At 43.5% G+C, this 18098-nt stretch overlaps 1 protein-coding gene across 4 annotated transcripts in view; it reads left to right on the plus strand.

Annotated features, from left to right (window-relative positions):
- LOC126426775 (zinc finger protein OZF-like) overlaps positions 1-18098 on the plus strand; it is a 162700-nt gene that overhangs the window by 43685 nt on the left and 100917 nt on the right. For all 4 annotated transcript variants that reach the window (XM_050088767.1, XM_050088764.1, XM_050088765.1 and 1 more), the window contains exon 2: positions 11490-11571. In XM_050088767.1, coding sequence (XP_049944724.1) covers positions 11542-11571 — 30 coding nt within the window. In that variant the 5' untranslated portion in view covers positions 11490-11541. The remainder of the gene's footprint in view (positions 1-11489; positions 11572-18098) is intronic.

The following is an 18098-nucleotide window of genomic DNA, read 5'->3' on the forward strand; positions in this document are numbered from 1 at the left end:
AATGAAATGACACATGTGAATTCAGGGGATTTATTCAAGATAAATGTATGTTATGGTATCAGTGACAGAATAGTGTCCAACTTGCAAATCTGGTATGAAACTGATCAAACGTTTGGCTTTAATGGAAAAACTCGAATACGATTGACGATCAGATGCGTAAGCTTAAAATTCCAAGTTTATTTCCGAGTGTATGTGTAACTCTGCACTAGTTTTACAAGATGAAGCAGAAAGGTTGCTGAGCACTGTGGCTCGCGTTAAAAATCTGCCAATGCATCAATGACGTCTCACAGTTTCTGGGACCTTGGCAACTGAATATACAAGGGTAAGTCCATTATTATCTGCAAAGTAGTTATAAAATTTTATTGTAATCAAATAGGAAACTTACAAGAACATCTTTATTTGACATAGTCTCCTTGCACTTGGTCCACCGTTGTACAAGCTTCTTCATGCCCTCATAAAAGCAGGTTCTCGGCTGAGCTGCGAGCCAGGAATGCTCCGCTTCTTTCACTGCTTCATCCCCTTAATGCCTGTTTGAGTGGACCAAACAAGTGATAGTCAGAATGGGCAAGATCGGGACTATAGGGAGGATGATCCAGTACTTGAAACCTGAGTTTCTGGAGTGTTTCAGCAGTGTGGGCAGCAGTATACGAACAGGCATTGTTTTACAACAACACAACACCTTTTGATAGCAATCCTCGGCGTTTGCTTCGAATTGCAGGCTTTAGCCTGGCAGTAAGCATCTCACTGTAACGTACACTGTTTATTGTCGTGCCCCTTCCCCCATAATGTTAAGCATCAGTTCTCCTGCGGCCAGTTGGATCCTGAACTTTTTCATGCACGGCGTATTTGAATCCAGGTTTCGTCACCAGAAATGATCCTGTCCAAGGAGTTATCCCCTTCGTTACCATAGCGGTCCATATGTTTTTTGCAGATGCCCAAGCGCGTTTGCTTATGCGTCTCTGTGAGATGTTTTGGGACCCATCTTGCACAAACTTTATGAAACCCAAGTCTGTTGTGGATGGTTTCATAGGCAGAACCGTGACTAATTTGCAGACGATGTGCCACTTGGTCAATAGTTAATTGTCTGTCGAAGAGAATGAATCGTTTCACGTGAAAGCTCAATGGTTTCTTCATTTGTGGCGGTAAACGGTCGTCCGGCTCCTTCACCGTGCGTAACACTTGTGCGACCATGGGGCACTTTAAGACCCTTTGCAGCCCATTTTTTAGTTACTACAGTATCACTTTTGGCATATTTCTATAGGTGTGAAATACCCATTGTACAGAGAGAGTGTGTCATAAAGTATTTCTGATGAACAACCACTGACTAAGAAAATAGTGCGGTGACCTCAGAACCCTTGTGATGACCCTGGAACTCTCGCCATGTGTCATAACATCAGTTAAACTACATTTATGCCTCAAACTGGATATTACGCGCATATTTTACTGCGTAAATACAACAACTTTGAGCCCTTGACTTTGGCAATGGATGACGATATCAAAACAAGTATCCAGGTTCCACAGGAATATCATCATCTTAAGAACATACCGTACGTACTGATGATGTGCCACCAGTCGAAATGATTGAAGTGGTATCCCCACTATTCGTACTTTTCGTGCCCAAAAAAAATGCAATTTTTCAGGATTTTCTCAGAAATCGCCCATGGAAAAATGTTGCTCTTATAAGCCAGCTAAAAGTTCCCCAGGAGCACACCTAATGTAGAACAACTACAGTATAGTTCTTCCGACAAGTGTAGAAATAGTCACTAGGACGAGGGCCATCCAGTTGACCCTTTACCTCTGTGATCAATAGAATGCGAGATATGAATGCCTGGAAAACCTTATGGCAGTAATTGACGGAAAGTCATCGAGCAAAACAGAGGTAATATCTGGCATTCCCCAAAGAAGTGTTATAGGCCCTCAGCTTTTCCTGATTACGTAAATGATTTAGATGACAATCTGAGTAGCAGTCTTAGATCTTTTGCAGTTTATGCCGTCATTTACCACCTTATAAAATGATGATCAAAACAAATAGAAAAACGATTTAGACAGGGTGCCTGTATGGTGCGAAAAGTGGCAATTGACTCTACATAATAAAAAGTGTAAAATTGTTCACATGAGTACAAAAGGAATCCGCTAAATTTTGGTCACACAGTAAAACGCACAAATCTAAAGGCTGTAAATTCAACTAAATACTTAAGGATTACCATTATGAATAACTTAAGATGGAGCGATCACATAGATAGTGTGTGAGACTGTGGTTTATTGCTAGAACAGAGAGAAAATGCAACAGTTCTACTGAAGAGACTGCCCACACTACGCTTGTCTGTCCTCTCCTGGAGTGCTGCTGTGCTGTGTGAGGTGTGCGTCAGATAGGACCGACGGAGGACACCGGAAAACCTGAAAGAAGGGCAGCTTATTTTGTACCGTCATGAAATGGTGGAAAGAATGCCATGGGTATTTCGCACGAATAGGGGGGGGGGGGGGGGCAATGATTAAGGCAAAGGCGTTTTTCGTTGTGGCAAGATCACGTCATGGAACTTCAATCACCAATATTCTCCTCAGAGTGTGAAACTACAGGGTGTCCGAAAAGGAATGACCCGACTTTAACTTTTAATAATATTGAGACAAATGTCACTAGGTAGCTGAAACAGCGCAAGATGTAATCGGCATGGCCTAGAGTTTCAGAAACATTCCGCTGGATGTCGCTACGAGCGCTGACCTGGCGCATGCAGCGAGACTCGCGCAATATGGCGTACTGGAACGCGAAACCATGCTGCACACTCTTGGCCTCGTAGGTCCCCTGACTTGACACCACGTGACTTCTTCCTATGGAGATATGTCAAACAATGTGTTTACGTTCCTCCCTTACCTCGTGACATTGATGACCTAGAAACCAGAATATCAGCTGCTGTAGCTTCAGTGACAGAAGACACATTGCGCTTAGTTTGGTATGAATTCGGTTATCGGCTAGATGTCGTCCGTGCAGCCAATGGAGGACATAGTGAAATTTATGATGGATTTTTATAAACTTCTGTGTTTTCTGAGTAATTTAGTATGCAATTTGTTGGTGTTAAGCCCTTCTTCCCAATAAATAATTCTATTTAAAATCGGATCATTCTGTTTGGGACACCCTGTATTTTGTTGGCACCCACGTCTGTGGGGAGGAATGATAATCATACTACTAAAATGTTAAGGCTTTTGTGGCCATTTCTTGACAAACTGCGTGTCGGCTTGTCTCGGGTTCTTCGGTTGACGTTTGTCTGACGATTTTCTGACGTTTCGCCAGCACGATTGCCTAACATTGTCAAAGCTTTACCCACCATTGGCAGTGGTGGACTGGAGTTCGCAGCCGCAGAAGCTTCGACTATGCCAGCCACTTGTGCTGGCGAAAATCATCAGACAAATGTTGGCTGAAGGATCTGAGACAGAAGCCAACAGCAGTTTGATCATAATAACCCCTGCCTGGCACCTAATTGTGAATTTCAGAATAATCGTGTACATGTAGATTGGAACATACTGGTACTGTGTGCAGACCGACTGTATTTGTGAAGATATGTTTAGCGTTTAATAAGAAATTATTATTATTATTTCTTTAGTTACTCAGACGTTAAGTCTGGTTAAAAATGGAAAGTGACACGGACCTTGATCAAGCGTCACTTCCTTTTAACTGTACGGTATATGTTACATTGGATTTAGGAACTTTCGGGTAATTGAACATGTATCAATAATTACAGTTTTCTGTAGTTGTATATATATATATATATACACTCCTGGAAATTGAAATAAGAACACCATGAATTCATTGTCCCAGGAAGGGCAAACTGTATTGACACATTCCTGGGGTCAGATACATCACATGATCACACTGACAGAACCACAGGCACATAGACACAGGCAACAGAGCATGCACAATGTCGGCACTAGTACAGTGTATATCCACCTTTCGCAGCAATGCAGGCTGCTATTCTCCCATGGAGAGGATCGTAGAGATGCTGGATGTAGTCCTGTGGAACGGCTTGCCATGCCATTTCCACCTGGCGCCTCAGTTGGACCAGCGTTCGTGCTGGACGTGCAGACCGCGTGAGACGATGCTTCATCCAGTCCCAAACATGCTCAATGGGGGACAGATCTGGAGATCTTGCTGGCCAGGGTAGTTGACTTACACCTTCTAGAGCACGTTGGGTGGCACGGGATACATGCGGACGTGCATTGTCCTGTTGGAACAGCAAGTTCCCTTGCCGGTCTAGGAATGGTAGAACGATGGGTTCGATGACGGTTTGGATGTACCGTGCACTATTCAGTGTCCCCTCGACGATCACCAGTGGTGTACGGCCAGTGTAGGAGATCGCTCCCCACACCATGATGCCGGGTGTTGGCCCTGTGTGCCTCGGTCGTATGCAGTCCTGATTGTGGCGCTCACCTGCACGGCGCCAAACACGCATACGACCATCATTGGCACCAAGGCAGAAGCGACTCTCATCGCTGAAGACGACATGTCTCCATTCGTCCCTCCATTCACGCCTGTCGCGACACCACTGGAGGCGGGCTGCACGATGTTGGGGCGTGAGCGGAAGACGGCCTAACGGTGTGCGGGACCGTAGCCCAGCTTCATGGAGACGGTTGCGAATGGTCCTCGCCGATACCCCAGGAGCAACAGTGTCCCTAATTTGCTGGGAAGTGGCGGTGCGGTCCCCTACGGCACTGCGTAGGATCCTACGGTCTTGGCGTGCATCCGTGCGTCGCTGCGGTCCGGTCCCAGGTCGACGGGCACGTGCACCTTCCGCCGACCACTGGCGACAACATCGATGTACTGTGGAGACCTCACGCCCCACGTGTTGAGCAATTCGGCGGTACGTCCACCCGGCCTCCCGCATGCCCACTATACGCCCTCGCTCAAAGTCCGTCAACTTCACATACGGTTCACGTCCACGCTGTCGCGGCATGCTACCAGTGTTAAAGACTGCGATGGAGCTCCGTATGCCACGGCAAACTGGCTGACACTGACGGCGGCGGTGCACAAATGCTGCGCAGCTAGCGCCATTCGACGGCCAACACCGCGGTTCCTGGTGTGTCCGCTGTGCCGTGCGTGTGATCATTGCTTGTACAGCCCTCTCGCAGTGTCCGGAGCAAGTATGGTGGGTCTGACACACCGGTGTCAATGTGTTCTTTTTTCCATTTCCAGGAGTGTATGTTTGGATGTAGCTGTATTGCGTTGATGTACTGGTGGATATTGTGTGGTATGACTCCTGTAGTTGATAGTATAATTGGTATAATGTCGACTTTATCCTGATGCCACATGTCCTTGACTTCCTCAGCCAGTTGGATGTATTTTTCAATTTTTTCTCCTGTTTTCTTCTGTATATTTGTTGTATTGGGTATGGATATTTCGGTTAGTTGTGTTGATTTCTTTTTATTGGTGAGTATGATGTCAGGTTTGTTATGTGGTGTTGTTTTATCTGTTATAATGGTTCTGTTCCAGTATAATTTGTATTCATCATTCTCCAGTACATTTTGTGGTGCATACTTGTATGTGGGAATATGTTATTTTATTAGTTTATGTTGTATGGCAAGTTGTTGATGTATTATTTTTGCTACATTGTCACGTTGTCTGGGGTATTCTGTATTTGCTAGTATTGTACAACGCTTGTTATGTGATCTACTGTTTCTATTTCTTGTTTGCAAAGTCTGCATTTATCTGTTGTGGTATTGGGATCTTTAATAATATGCTTGCCGTAATATCTGGTGTTTATTGTTTGATCCTGTATTGCAATCATGAATCCTTCCGTCTCACTGCATATATTGCCTTTTCTTAGGATGCGTCTTGATCGATGTGTGGCCGTGTTAGATGATACGGGTGCTTGCCATGTAGTGTTTTATTTTTCCAATTTACTTTCTTCGTATCTGTTGATGTTATGTGATCTAAAGGGTTGTAGAAGTGGTTATGAAATTGCAGTGGTGTAGCCGATGTATTTATATGAGTGATTGCTTTGTGTATTTTGCTAGTCTCTGCTCGTTCTAGAAAGAATTTTCTTAAATTGTCTACCTGTCCATAATGTAGGTTTTTTATGTCGATGAATCCCCTTCCTTTCTGCTTAATGTGAATCTTTCTGTTGCTGAATGTATGTGATGTATTCTATATTTGTGGCATTGTGATCGTGTAAGTGTATTGAGTGCTTCTAGGTCTGTGTTACTCCATTTCACTACTCCAAATGAGTAGGTCAATATTGGTGTAGCGTAAGTATTTAAAGCTTTTGTCTTGTTTCTTGCTGTCAATTCTGTTTTTAGTATTTTTGTTAGTCTTTGTCTATATTTTTCTTTTAGTTCTTCTTTAATATTTGTATTATCTATTCCTATTTTTTGTCTGTATCCTAGATATTTATAGGCATCTGTTTTTTCCATCGCTTCCATGCAGTCGCTGTTGTTATCCAATATGTAATCTTCTTGTTTAGTGTGTTTTCCCTTGACTATGCTATTTTTCTTACATTTGTCTGTTCCAAAAGCTGTATTTATATCATTGCTGAATACTTCTGTTATCTTTAGTAATTGGTTGAGTTGTTGATTGGTTGCTGTCAGTAGTTTTAGATCATCCACGTATAGCAAATGTTTGATTTTGTTTTGGTATGTTCCAGTAATATTGTATCCATAATTTGTATTATTTAGCATGTTGGATAGTGGGTTCAGAGCAAGGCAGAACCAGAAAGGACTTAATGAGTCTCCTTGATATATTCCACACTTAATCTGTATTGGCTGTGATGTGATATTTTTTGAATTTGTTTGGATATTAAGTGTGGTTTTCCAATTTTTCATTACTATGTTTAGGAACTGTATCAATTTAGGATCTGCATTGTGTATTTCCAATATTTGTAGTAACCATGAGTGGGGTACACTATCAAAAGCTTTTTGGTAATCAAATGTATGCGTAGTGCAGCGACCTTTGTTTAGTTTTAGCTTGATATGTCACCTCTGCATCTATTATTAGTTGCTTTTTACATCCTCATTATTATTATTATCATCATCATCATCCCAAAGCATATTTTTTGTGTGTCCAATATTCTCCGAATTGTGTTACTTTTAAATTATGTCAAACTTTCTTCAAAATAACAATAAAATTTGTTTAATTGCATAGATTAAAAAAAAATCTACTCACCAAGCGGCGGCAGAGCACACACACAAAAGACTTACGATAGGCAATCTTTTGGAGCCAGTGGCTCCTTCTTCAGGGAGAAGGGTTGAAGGGGAAGGAAGAAGGGTGAAGGAAAGGGCCCTATTCTGTATCTTTCCGCCATTGTGCCGATCGTTTCGGCACTCACGGTCTAGTACTCGAATTAGAGTTCCTGCATTATTCAGTATGCATTTCGGTAGCGATACCGTTCGGTCTAGAGAACCGAAGCGCTGTTGTCGGTTCGTGTTGCGCAAGCCAATCAAAAGCAAGCGGCGGCAGACCCGCGCATGCGCACTGGAGCGCACGCAGGGCCACGAACACACAGCGGCTAGCAGACGACACAGGCGCGCTATTCTTCCAAGTACCGAAAACTGCGTTTACGTTGTTATAACGCATGACGCCGCATTCCATCGAGCTGACGTTCCCGCCTTCATCGCCCTTGCCTCCTCCTCTCCTCCTTAACAGTATCAGGTGCAGATATCCATTTCCGTGATTCTCAGCTGAAATGCATAAAAATTTTTACATTTTCTCTGACTGCATTTTTCCATGCTTGCATAATAACGATAGCAAATACGACTGTATTCTGCAGATTGTCGTAAATGCCGCATTATGTCATCTTATTCTCATTCACACTGACATCGTGTTTTGGATTTTATGTTTCGGAAAATGAGTTAGGAATAGTGTGTAGTACCACATTGTACTAATACATTTATAAAAACACCCGAAAAATTGATTCTCAGGGTTTCAAAGAATAAGGAGATAAACAAGAATGTGGTTATAACTCGCTCCTAGACATCCAAATGATTATGTAGCCCATTTCCCTATATGATACGTCAACGATTTGTGTCTTAAAAACAAAACTGAAAAGAAAACGCATTTTCGAGAGCTCCTGCAGTTCGTCGAAGTGTATAACATGCATCTCACGAATGAAAATGTTTCGTATATGGTGCTACGGTCTAAAAATATTACGGCGGAGACCTTTCATCTCTGTCTACTGTGGTCGAGGATTCGATCGCAGGTAAATACTTGTGACCAGCAAGATCATGAAGATGATTGCTGCTAGTTACATACCCAGTAATTTAAATGGTGCTCTTAGATTCCTGTCTAGCCGCATACTCGGAAATCGCTACATATTCGGAAAAAATGGTGAATTATTTCTGACAAGAAAAAATATAAAGGTCACTGTCGGTTGTTTTACTCACAGCAATTTCATCTCCAACAATTTCATATTTCGCATTTTAAACACACACAAATCACGAAATCGTTACTGAGGAAGTGCATTCTTACATGTAAGTAATAACGAATATTGCAGAAAAATCGTAACTTACACGAATAACAATGCCTAAGAACGTGTTGCCTAGATGAACAGAAAAAAAAATTTCCATCCACCCATGTGCGAACCCATGTCCTTTCGTATCGCATTCCCGCACGGTAACCATTTCTTTTTTTCTATAATTTTGTTCGGCATTGTACGCTTCGTTTGGTCTGGGCGGACGCCACATGACATCTGTTCAAGTTGATCGCTGATTCCTTCACTCACTGTCAGTTTTATTTATTACAGAGGACAATCGGCCCTCTGACCGAACACGCTGAGCTACGGTGCCGCCAGCCACTCGGCCACACTGAACAACAGACACCCTACGCTCAGTTCTTGTAGTAGTGTGCAGGGGAACGTAGGCTGACTTCGTTGCCAAATGGTGCTGCGTAAGTCATAAATGCGTGACAGTTTGGAAGGTTTTCTGTATCAGGCTTCACATAATTGCTTTCCATTGCTACGTGGAACTTGTAAACACGTTTCGATAATTACTAACTAACTCGTTTGTGGGAACAGTACATAAAGGCACTAGCAACGTCACTTCACACTCATGTAAGCATAATCGATGTCTTGATATTTAATGTTCTTTAAACCCTTATTTGCATAAAAATAACACGTATTTTGAGAGAATATTGACCGAAAATTTTTTTTTTAATGTAATCATTCACTGTAACAACCTAACCTAACCATATATCCAACAAAGGAAAATAGTCAATTATGAACTCACTTTCCAACCGGATGCATCCTCTGGTGATTCTTTTGTAACACAATCACTAAATCCAAAGCTAAAGCCGCTAAATATGTTTAAAATAACAAATTATAGGTGTACATAAATCACAGGTCGACAGGGCCAGACCGAAATCCAAAACCTCTCGGTCCAATTGTCGTAAAATCGGCGGGAGGACTGCTCGGTAACAAGTCTCAGAAGCTTACTGAATAGGGTATTTCGATAAAGAACCGAGAATGACGTCACTACCGAGACTAACCTACTACACCGATCGGTATGAACGATACAGAATGGGGCCCCTGGAGAGGTCTAGCAAAAGGGTAGATTTTGAGGAAGTCACCCAGAATTGCGGGTCAAGGGAGACTTGTCGTACGGGATGAGAAGGAAAGACTGAGTCTTTAATAGATGCGATTCATCATGGCAAGAGAGGACAGTTTGGAGAGTTAAAAATCGTGAGAGTCGTAAAAAAAAAAAGCATAGGGTGGGAAATATAGAAAAACCGAAGAAAAGCAGCGAAAAAGGTCGGAAAAATTAGAAAAATTCGTACGGAAATGGTTAATAAGAGACAACGGGTGGGCGATCTATATTGCTGCGAAAAAATATCCTGTCCCGACGTCTTTTCTAATACCGATTTTCGTGCCAGTAGACGGGTCCATTTTCACTTTCAATTTTATTTGTATATAGCAATTCCATTGTTATTTACTGATTTGCATTCAACAATTTACGGTTCATTATACTGCATGGCCTTATCCCGATAGTCTTTCACCGATTTATTCGCAAATTTGAGATCTATTTTCTTTTCCACTATCGGCTTATCTTGTTTATACGTAATTCTCTCACGTTTTTGCGCGTTTGTTTTTCGGCAAATCGCTCTAATCGACTTTGTCAAGTCAAGTAGTTTACATTTTCTTCTATAACTTTCGCTTTCTGTTTATCTAGGCTCCAAAATTTCGTCAGTTTTCACGACTTTCCAGATCGGTTTTCACCTTATTTCTTTTTGTGATCAATATAGATCACCCACTCACTCATTACCACGTATTAACGATTTCCGTACGAATTTTTCTAATTTTTATGACCTTTTTCGTTGCTTTTCTTTCGTTTTTTCATATTTTTTTACCACTCTCACTATTTTTAACTCTCCAAAGTGCCCTCTCTTGCCATGGTGAATCCCATCTCACATTAAAGAATCAGTCTTTACATCTCATCCCGTACGGCAAGTCCCCCCTGGCTCGCGGTTCTGGGTGACTTCCCCAAAATCTACTCCTTTTCCTAGACCTCTCCAGGCCATTTCCCTTGCCTTTCTTGCTTCCACCTCAACTCTTCTGCCTGAAGGAGTCACTGGCTGCAAAAGCTTGCCTATCACAGCAGTCTTTTGCGTTTGTGTTCTGCTGCTGCTTTGCGAGTAGATTTTTTTACCTATCCAATTAAATAATTTTATCAATAATTGATTGTTTTTGTTGTTATAATAGAATTGGTTTGCGTATTTGGAGGTGGTGCCCAGTCACACATCTTGCCCCGGGTCCAGTCCCGGCTCCCAGCGGTGCAGACAAATTGTGACTTGTGCTTGGGTAGCTCAGTCGATAGAGAACTTGCCCACGAAAGGCAGAGGTCCCGAGCTTGAGTTTTCGTCTGGCACACAGTTTCAATCACCCGAGAAGTTACAGAAGATCTGGGTTACAAATCACTTAAGTGTCCCATTTTAGCACATTTCTGAAACATGTGGGACCTGTAGGAAATAGGAGTAACAGGGGATAATAAAGATACACGAGTGTCACAGATTTTCTGGGCTCGTGGGAGAATTTCATGGAAATGTTACAAAATTTAAATTAGCAGATTGTTCAGGATAGAAGCCAGTTATCTCGTACTTCTAAAGTTTCAAGAACCTGTATTAGATGAAGAATTTAGAGCTGCTCTCCAACTCTTTTATGTATAGCTTACGTAGACAGTGCGAAGACAAGATCTGACTAATTATACTGCATTTAAGCAGTCATTCTTTCTGCAGTCCGCACACGACTGGAACGGGGACGTACCCCATCACACGGTACACTGCCGGGCACCGTCTGCCGTGCATGTCACTGTGGCCTGCAGAGTATGTTTGTAGGTGGAGATGGTCCACACCACAGACCTTTCAGTGTCTTGATACGTTTCAGTATGATTCAGTTGTTGCAGGAGAGAATGTCATTGTGATGTGCAGAGCTTCTCTGCGTGTCTGTGCAGACAATCTTGATCTTAGCCGAGACATTGCACTGCCGATAGTAAGTGAGGTGTTGCCTGTTCTGTTGTAGCTGATGCTGGCATCCAGTATAGAGCTGACAGTCCCGGAGGGCACTGGCCACCATGGAAGATGAGGTGCCCGGAGCTGCCGAGGTAAGGCCCTCACTTTTGTCCCTTATTGAGCGCATCTGGTGGACGATTGTAAATTTGTGACTGGGTTCGGGACTTCTTACCGGAGTGAACACAACTGTGATTTTACGCTTGTAATCGACAGAGTGCCCCGGAGCTCAGCAACCGGCCGTATGCCACTTTTCTTCGACTTCCGGAATGCTTTTGATACTTTTCCACACTGTTGCTTGGTGAAAAAAAGACTAGTTTATTGAGTTTTGGACCGTATTTGTGATTGGATTGAGAACCACCTTTCAGAGAGCACTCAACTCATCATTTTCAAAAAAACAAATTCAAAAGATGTAAAAGTTATTTCTGGTCTACTCGAAGGGAGTATTATAGGGCTGTTACAGTTTATATTAATGAGAACGTCAGATGCTCTGTGAAGCTATTTGCAGACGATACTGTCGAATATACACTGATCGGCCAGAACATTATGACTGTCCACCTGAGCGTAACAGCACAGCGTGTCGTGGTACGGAGGCAGTCGGCCCTCGGTAGGTCGCTGGAGGTAGCTGACACCACATTTGCACACGCGAGTCACCTAATTCCCGTAAATTCTGAGTAGGGGGGAGGGGGTCGGTGAGCTCTGAAACCACGTTCAATCGCATCGTAGATGTGTTCTATCGGGGTCAGGTCTGGTGACTTGGGGGACCAGCACATCAATTGTAAATTGCCACTGTGTTCCTCAGATCACTCCGTCACTCTCCTGGAATTGTGACACAGTGCATTGTCTTCTTGAAAAATGTCACAGCACTCCGGAAACATTGTCGTCGTGAAGGGGTGTATGTGGTTGGCAACCAGTGTACGATACTCCTCGGCTGTTATGGTGCCTTAGACGAGCTCTACTGGACCCACAGATGCCTGTGTGAATGTTCCCCAGAGTGTAATGCAGCTGCTGCCGGCACGTCTCCATCCCCCAATACTGGTGTCGAGGAGCTGTTCCCCTGGAAGAAGACGGATTCACGCTCTTCCATTATATGTTATTTATATATATTATTTATTATTATATATATTATATTATTTAATAATATTTGTTTTTATGTAGATTCTATGTTATGCTGTCTCACATTAAGTGCGAATGAGTGGTTTTGGTCAAGCAGTGAAGCATCATCTATGAACATGTCTGAAAAGTTTTGGTAGTTATCAGTTGTAAATTGAGAACATATTTGAATATAGAAGAATTATGGAAACCATGTTTAGTGATTTTGTAGTTAGTTGTTTAAATGTAGAATTTCTCTTATAGCCTTCATCTGTCTGGAATCGGAAAAGAAGTCGGCAGTCAAATATGTGGCGTGGCATAGCGGGACCACAATATCGAGAGAAAACGAGATGGAGACCGTGAAATTTCGAAAGGAAGGTGACTGTTATTACGGGGAACGAGTGAAGGCTTGGCGTCTCACAATATGTTGATCACTTAAAATCAACTCGCAACAAGAAAAACACCTCATCACACATTGGCACAGCGAAGTACCTAGTCACTTGTACACCACTTCTGTGGAGGTTTACTTCTTGTGTCCTTCATCATAGTATATTATGATACAATTCTTTATTGACTGTCTGGCAATGAGGGCCAAATTTGTGAATGTATTTCAATTGCAAATGGCTTCAACTATATATTGCATAATTATGCATAATAAGGATTACAGAGTTAGTAAGAGGTAGTTTATAAATTCAGTTACTATCCAAGTACAATGAAGTGGGTATTGTTATTTATTTACTTATTTATATTTCACAATTTCAGCCTATTATCTGAAAAGCTAAAATAGGCCATACAAATCACATTTTCTTGCGTAATGATAAATTTATGCATTAACTATTTATTCCTGATATTTATATTTTAAAAATATTAAAACTGCTTCTACTACTGGAAAACTGCAATAAACCCTTAAACAACTACCACCTACTAATACCACTATAAGCATAGCAGAATATGTCATGTGTCGGCTCATTTAGTCTGGTTCATTTAAGCAAAAGCCACTGTCCGCTACATTCTTCGGGCGTCGGGCAGCACGTCAGCAACGTTTGCACTGTAGCAAACAATTCCAGCAATCACTGTTGTGGCTTAGAGTGCACACTTCCGTGATCGCCTGTATCGACACAGTGTAAATTCTTGAGGCAACTGCTGACCTCAATTGTCTTCCTTCCAACTGTTGAGCATATTGTCTACGCAGGATGGCAGCATGCTGACATGATGTCGAATGCTTCGTGGAAATCTTCCTCGGCCTTCCTGGTTACTGCAGCTGCATTATGGTAAAAATATGGACCAGATCGACTTGCTCGCTAGTGCTGCTTTTGGGTAAAACATTCTTGATCGCTGACGGCTAATACCTGCCGCACCTGCGTAGAGCGGGCGGTTCGTCAGTGTCGCGTTTTCTGGAGCGCCCACACTGCCGCAGGCAGTCTGTCTTTTGATTTTGTATAGGTATGTAGCATACGTGCCGTGGCCGGTCAGGTAATATAGTAATCCACTCGATGGGTTAAGAAGTCTGATTTTTAGTCTCCTCCTGATGTTAGGGAGAAATTCATACGTTCTCCTGCCTGTATCTGAAATGTTCCATTCATTTTGTGAGAGTCGTAATAGGTCATCTTTCATTAAATTTTTTGTATTGGCTTCAGTTCCGTGCATCCATTTTACTTCCATTTGATTGCTTTCTTTAACCGGTAAAGGTCTCTCATTTTCCTGATTTCCAAGTCCAAATTCTCGGAATTACTAAGAAAGCATCATTCAGGCTAATGCATTAAGCACCTGTTCATATTAGTAACACTTCTCATTGAATTCTTCTCACTAATGAGGCTGGCTTCACTATCTGCAATCTGTGAGCCCAGGCGCTCACACCATATCCTATGACCGATGATAAAATAGATCAGTGGTATGTTCAGATTGTTTACGAGGAAAGCCGAAATTGCCTGTTTGCACTTGTTATAATTTTGTTCATCACATTTGTAGCTTTTTTGCCAGTTTCCTCTATACGAAGTGCAAAGTTACGATGTTTGTCCAGAAATATCTCTAGATATCTTCTTACTGCACCTCTCCTAATCATGGAATCACTTAATTTTATTTTAGGGTTTCTTGCTAGGTTCCTTTCAGCAGGAAGTACATTGTTTTGTGATGTGCTAGTGACAATTTAGCACTTTGACACTAGCCCTCAAGTTCGTGGAATGCTGCATTATATTTGTCTTCTGTAATTCTTCTGGAACCACTGTGTAGAATGAACAACATGTCATCTCTAAATGGTAAATGTGAATTGGATACGGAGGTGACACGACAGTGCTGCATTTGGGTCTCGGCCACATAGCTCCCTAGGCCTGACACCTGTGGATTTCTTTCTACGAGGTTGTTCGAAAGACCTCAGGTACGTTCCTCTTGCACCAAAAACAGTTCTAGAACTCAGAATACGCATTTGTAAAACACTCTTGCGATGACTTCACTCGTTCTTCAGAATGTATGGCATGAAATGAATTAGTTAGATGCAGACTGTGTGACCAAAGAGAGTCTATGGAATGCCTATAGCATACACAAAACATTTGAACTTTCTTTTTCATTCTCTGTAATTTTTATCAATGCCTCTCTACACGGTATATCACTTATGTGAGCGCTGATGGGCAGAAACATTATGTCCATGCAGAAACATTATGCCCATGTGCTTAGTAGCATATTGCACCACCTTTGAAATGGAGAACAGCAGTTAGCAGTCGTTTTCTGTGGCACAGGTCAGAGAAGTCCTCTGTTGTTTTCCAGAGGTATTTGACACCGGATGTCTGTCCACAGGTCACACAGTGCCCGTGGGCACGGAGCTGGTGCCCGTTAGTGTCCCCGGTGCGATTTGTGGATACGTAGCTAGTGCCTGGCAGTATTCCCGGTGTGTTTGCTGGGTCCGAGTCAGGTGAATGTGGTGGCTGAGACATCAGTGTGTGTTCACTATCCTGCTCTTCCAATTCTGTAGCACAGACAGTTATAATTACAGACGATGCCATTGCCATCACAGAAGGTATCGAGTGGGACGCAGGCGCTCTGCAGTGACGCTCACGTAGTCCACAACTCTTGTCGTGTCTTCAATTACGACATACGTTGCACAGAGCGAACTTCAATGTCTGCATAGCACAGTACTGCTCCCACCAGCCTTTGTCTGTAGTGTGGTGCACGTTTCGAGCATCAGATTGCCCGGACGGTGAAATGTGGCGTTGTCATAAGCACAATTGTCCACACTATAGTTAAGGACTGCTTTAGTGAGTACGTAGGCTTTCCCGGCGTAATAAGTCTTGAAAGTCTCTTTGGGTTTGCTGCCGGATCCTAAAATCGACTCGACTCGATATTTCGGCAATCCGACTGGTCGCCATCTTCGGGTAAATGCTGCTTCTGGTGACGAGTCCCACTGAGAACTGACTCCAGGCTGCAAATCGACGTCCTATATAGACTGCCAGTCAGTACACGGTGCGTGCGCCGTCCGTCACGGTTGCTGCCCTCCGAGACATGGAGGTGGCGCCGCCATTAGTGGAACACTGCCGGCAACGATATATCGCGCCCAGGGCCGCACCGAAGAATGTTCAATTTTGGTGTGAGATAATACAGGATTCCACGTCTTGCTAAGAGGAAACCCATTGTCTCTGTTGATTAAACTATCAGCAAACTTAATTTCATTTCAGGTTTTTGGAACAGTGTCTATATAGGACGTCGATTCGCAGCCTGGCATCAGTTCTCAGAGGGACTCGTCAGCAGAAGCAGCATTTTCCTGAAGATGGCGACCAGTTGGATCGCTGAAATATAGAGTCGAGTCGATTTTAGGATCCGGCAGCAAACCCGAAGAGACTTTTTAGGACTACTTTTGATCTGTAACATCTGTAAATGAGAGTAATTGATTATTCCATAAGCAAATGTGGTTTGTGTACGACCAATGAAATAAAAGTTATAGAGTGTTTTATTAAGAGGGACGAATCGGAATTCAGCTCGACATTAGACACGAGAGGAACTGGTGCAGATCGTGTTGTGGCAGTGCCGAATGCTCGTGGAGCGAGCCGAGTCGGTTGGCGGTGTGGGGTCGCAGTCTCACTGAGCGATGAGGTGGAGGAACGAGGCCACAGTAGAGGCAAACAAAAATTACATTGCAGGGGGCTCACAACTCTTTTGTGAGTACGTGCTTGGCTACATGTGGGACCCCAGCCTTTACACTTTGCAGCATTACTTCCTTTCCGTGCTGGAAGCTTATATATTCACTCAGCCTCCACCCCTCCCCCCCTGCACTGCCCCCCCCCCCCACCCCTCTTGGCCTTTCTATTGGGTGGTTTTCTTGGTGCAGACTCTGCTCGGACCTGGTTTGTAACTGGGACTCGACTTTCCGCTTCCATTGTTCTCTACAACGTTTCTTTAAATAAACGTGATTTCCTCACTGTTTGGCCTGCCACCAATTTTCAAAATTCTCCAGAAACGCGGATCGTGCAAAAACCCAATGTGGTGTATGCTCCACCTTTGTGCCTTTCCATCTTTGCACTCTTCCCTTTAATAAAGTAATGTACCCAAAATGCAGCACGCCAGCCGCCGCGTAGTGGGGCAGATTAGTGAAGTACCTGCTAGGTTGTAGCCCCGTGACCACGCAGGGATTGCACTGTCGGTGTCTAAGCTGAAAACTCCCCACGTAAACCGTAAACCGTACCCATCGTGACGGGTACGCGGACTCCGAACGACGACCTGTGTGGCCGGGTAACTGTTGCTGAGTTTCAGCGGATGAAGGTATCTCCCTTATGCTGCTGTATGGGCCCAACATTCGATACGGATGGAAAGTCCTCTTTTAATGCAGAGAGATACAACCCTAAAATGTTCACTTCCATGGCTACGCTGTGGGAGGAACGTAGGGCTAAGCTGCAGGCTAAAAAATACTCCTGCCGATACTCGGTTTGCACGAGGATTGAGAGTGGTTCCTTCTCGGCCACAAAACCCTTATTCCTCGTGGTGAACATTGGAGTTAAGTTTGGGGAAGTGGCAGCCATCTCTAAAGCTTAAAGTGAGTCAGTTCTGATCAAAATGGCATCCCCTGCCCACTCACGGTGCTGCTCACTTGTAATGAGCTGGGTGACATACCTGTGACTGTCACTTCCCGTAACAGTCTGAATGTTGTTCAGGACCTCATTTTCCGCCGAGAGCTGCTCTCGCAATCTGACGATGAGCTGCGTGCTAGCTTGGAGCGACGGGGTGTACACTTCTGTCCGTCGTGTACGTAGGGGGCCGAAGGACAGTAGGGTCGCTACCGGTGTTTTTGTCTCGGCCTTTGACAGTGATTAATTGCCTGAAAAGTTCAAGGTGAGTGTTTGAAATTTGGGCACACGTCTTCACGTTGCAGTGTAGAGATGGTAGCATCTGTAGAGATGGCGGATGAGCACTGCATGCAAACGCTCCCGGTGCCCCTCCTCCACTCTGTGTCAACTGTGGAAAGCACCATTCTCCCTGCTCACCAGATTGCACTGTTTTTCGGAAAGAGGAGAAAATACAAGAATAGAAGAGTATGGACAAAGGTAAC

Source organism: Schistocerca serialis, chromosome 11, assembly GCF_023864345.2.
Source record: "Schistocerca serialis cubense isolate TAMUIC-IGC-003099 chromosome 11, iqSchSeri2.2, whole genome shotgun sequence".
NCBI lineage: Eukaryota > Metazoa > Arthropoda > Insecta > Orthoptera > Acrididae > Schistocerca > Schistocerca serialis.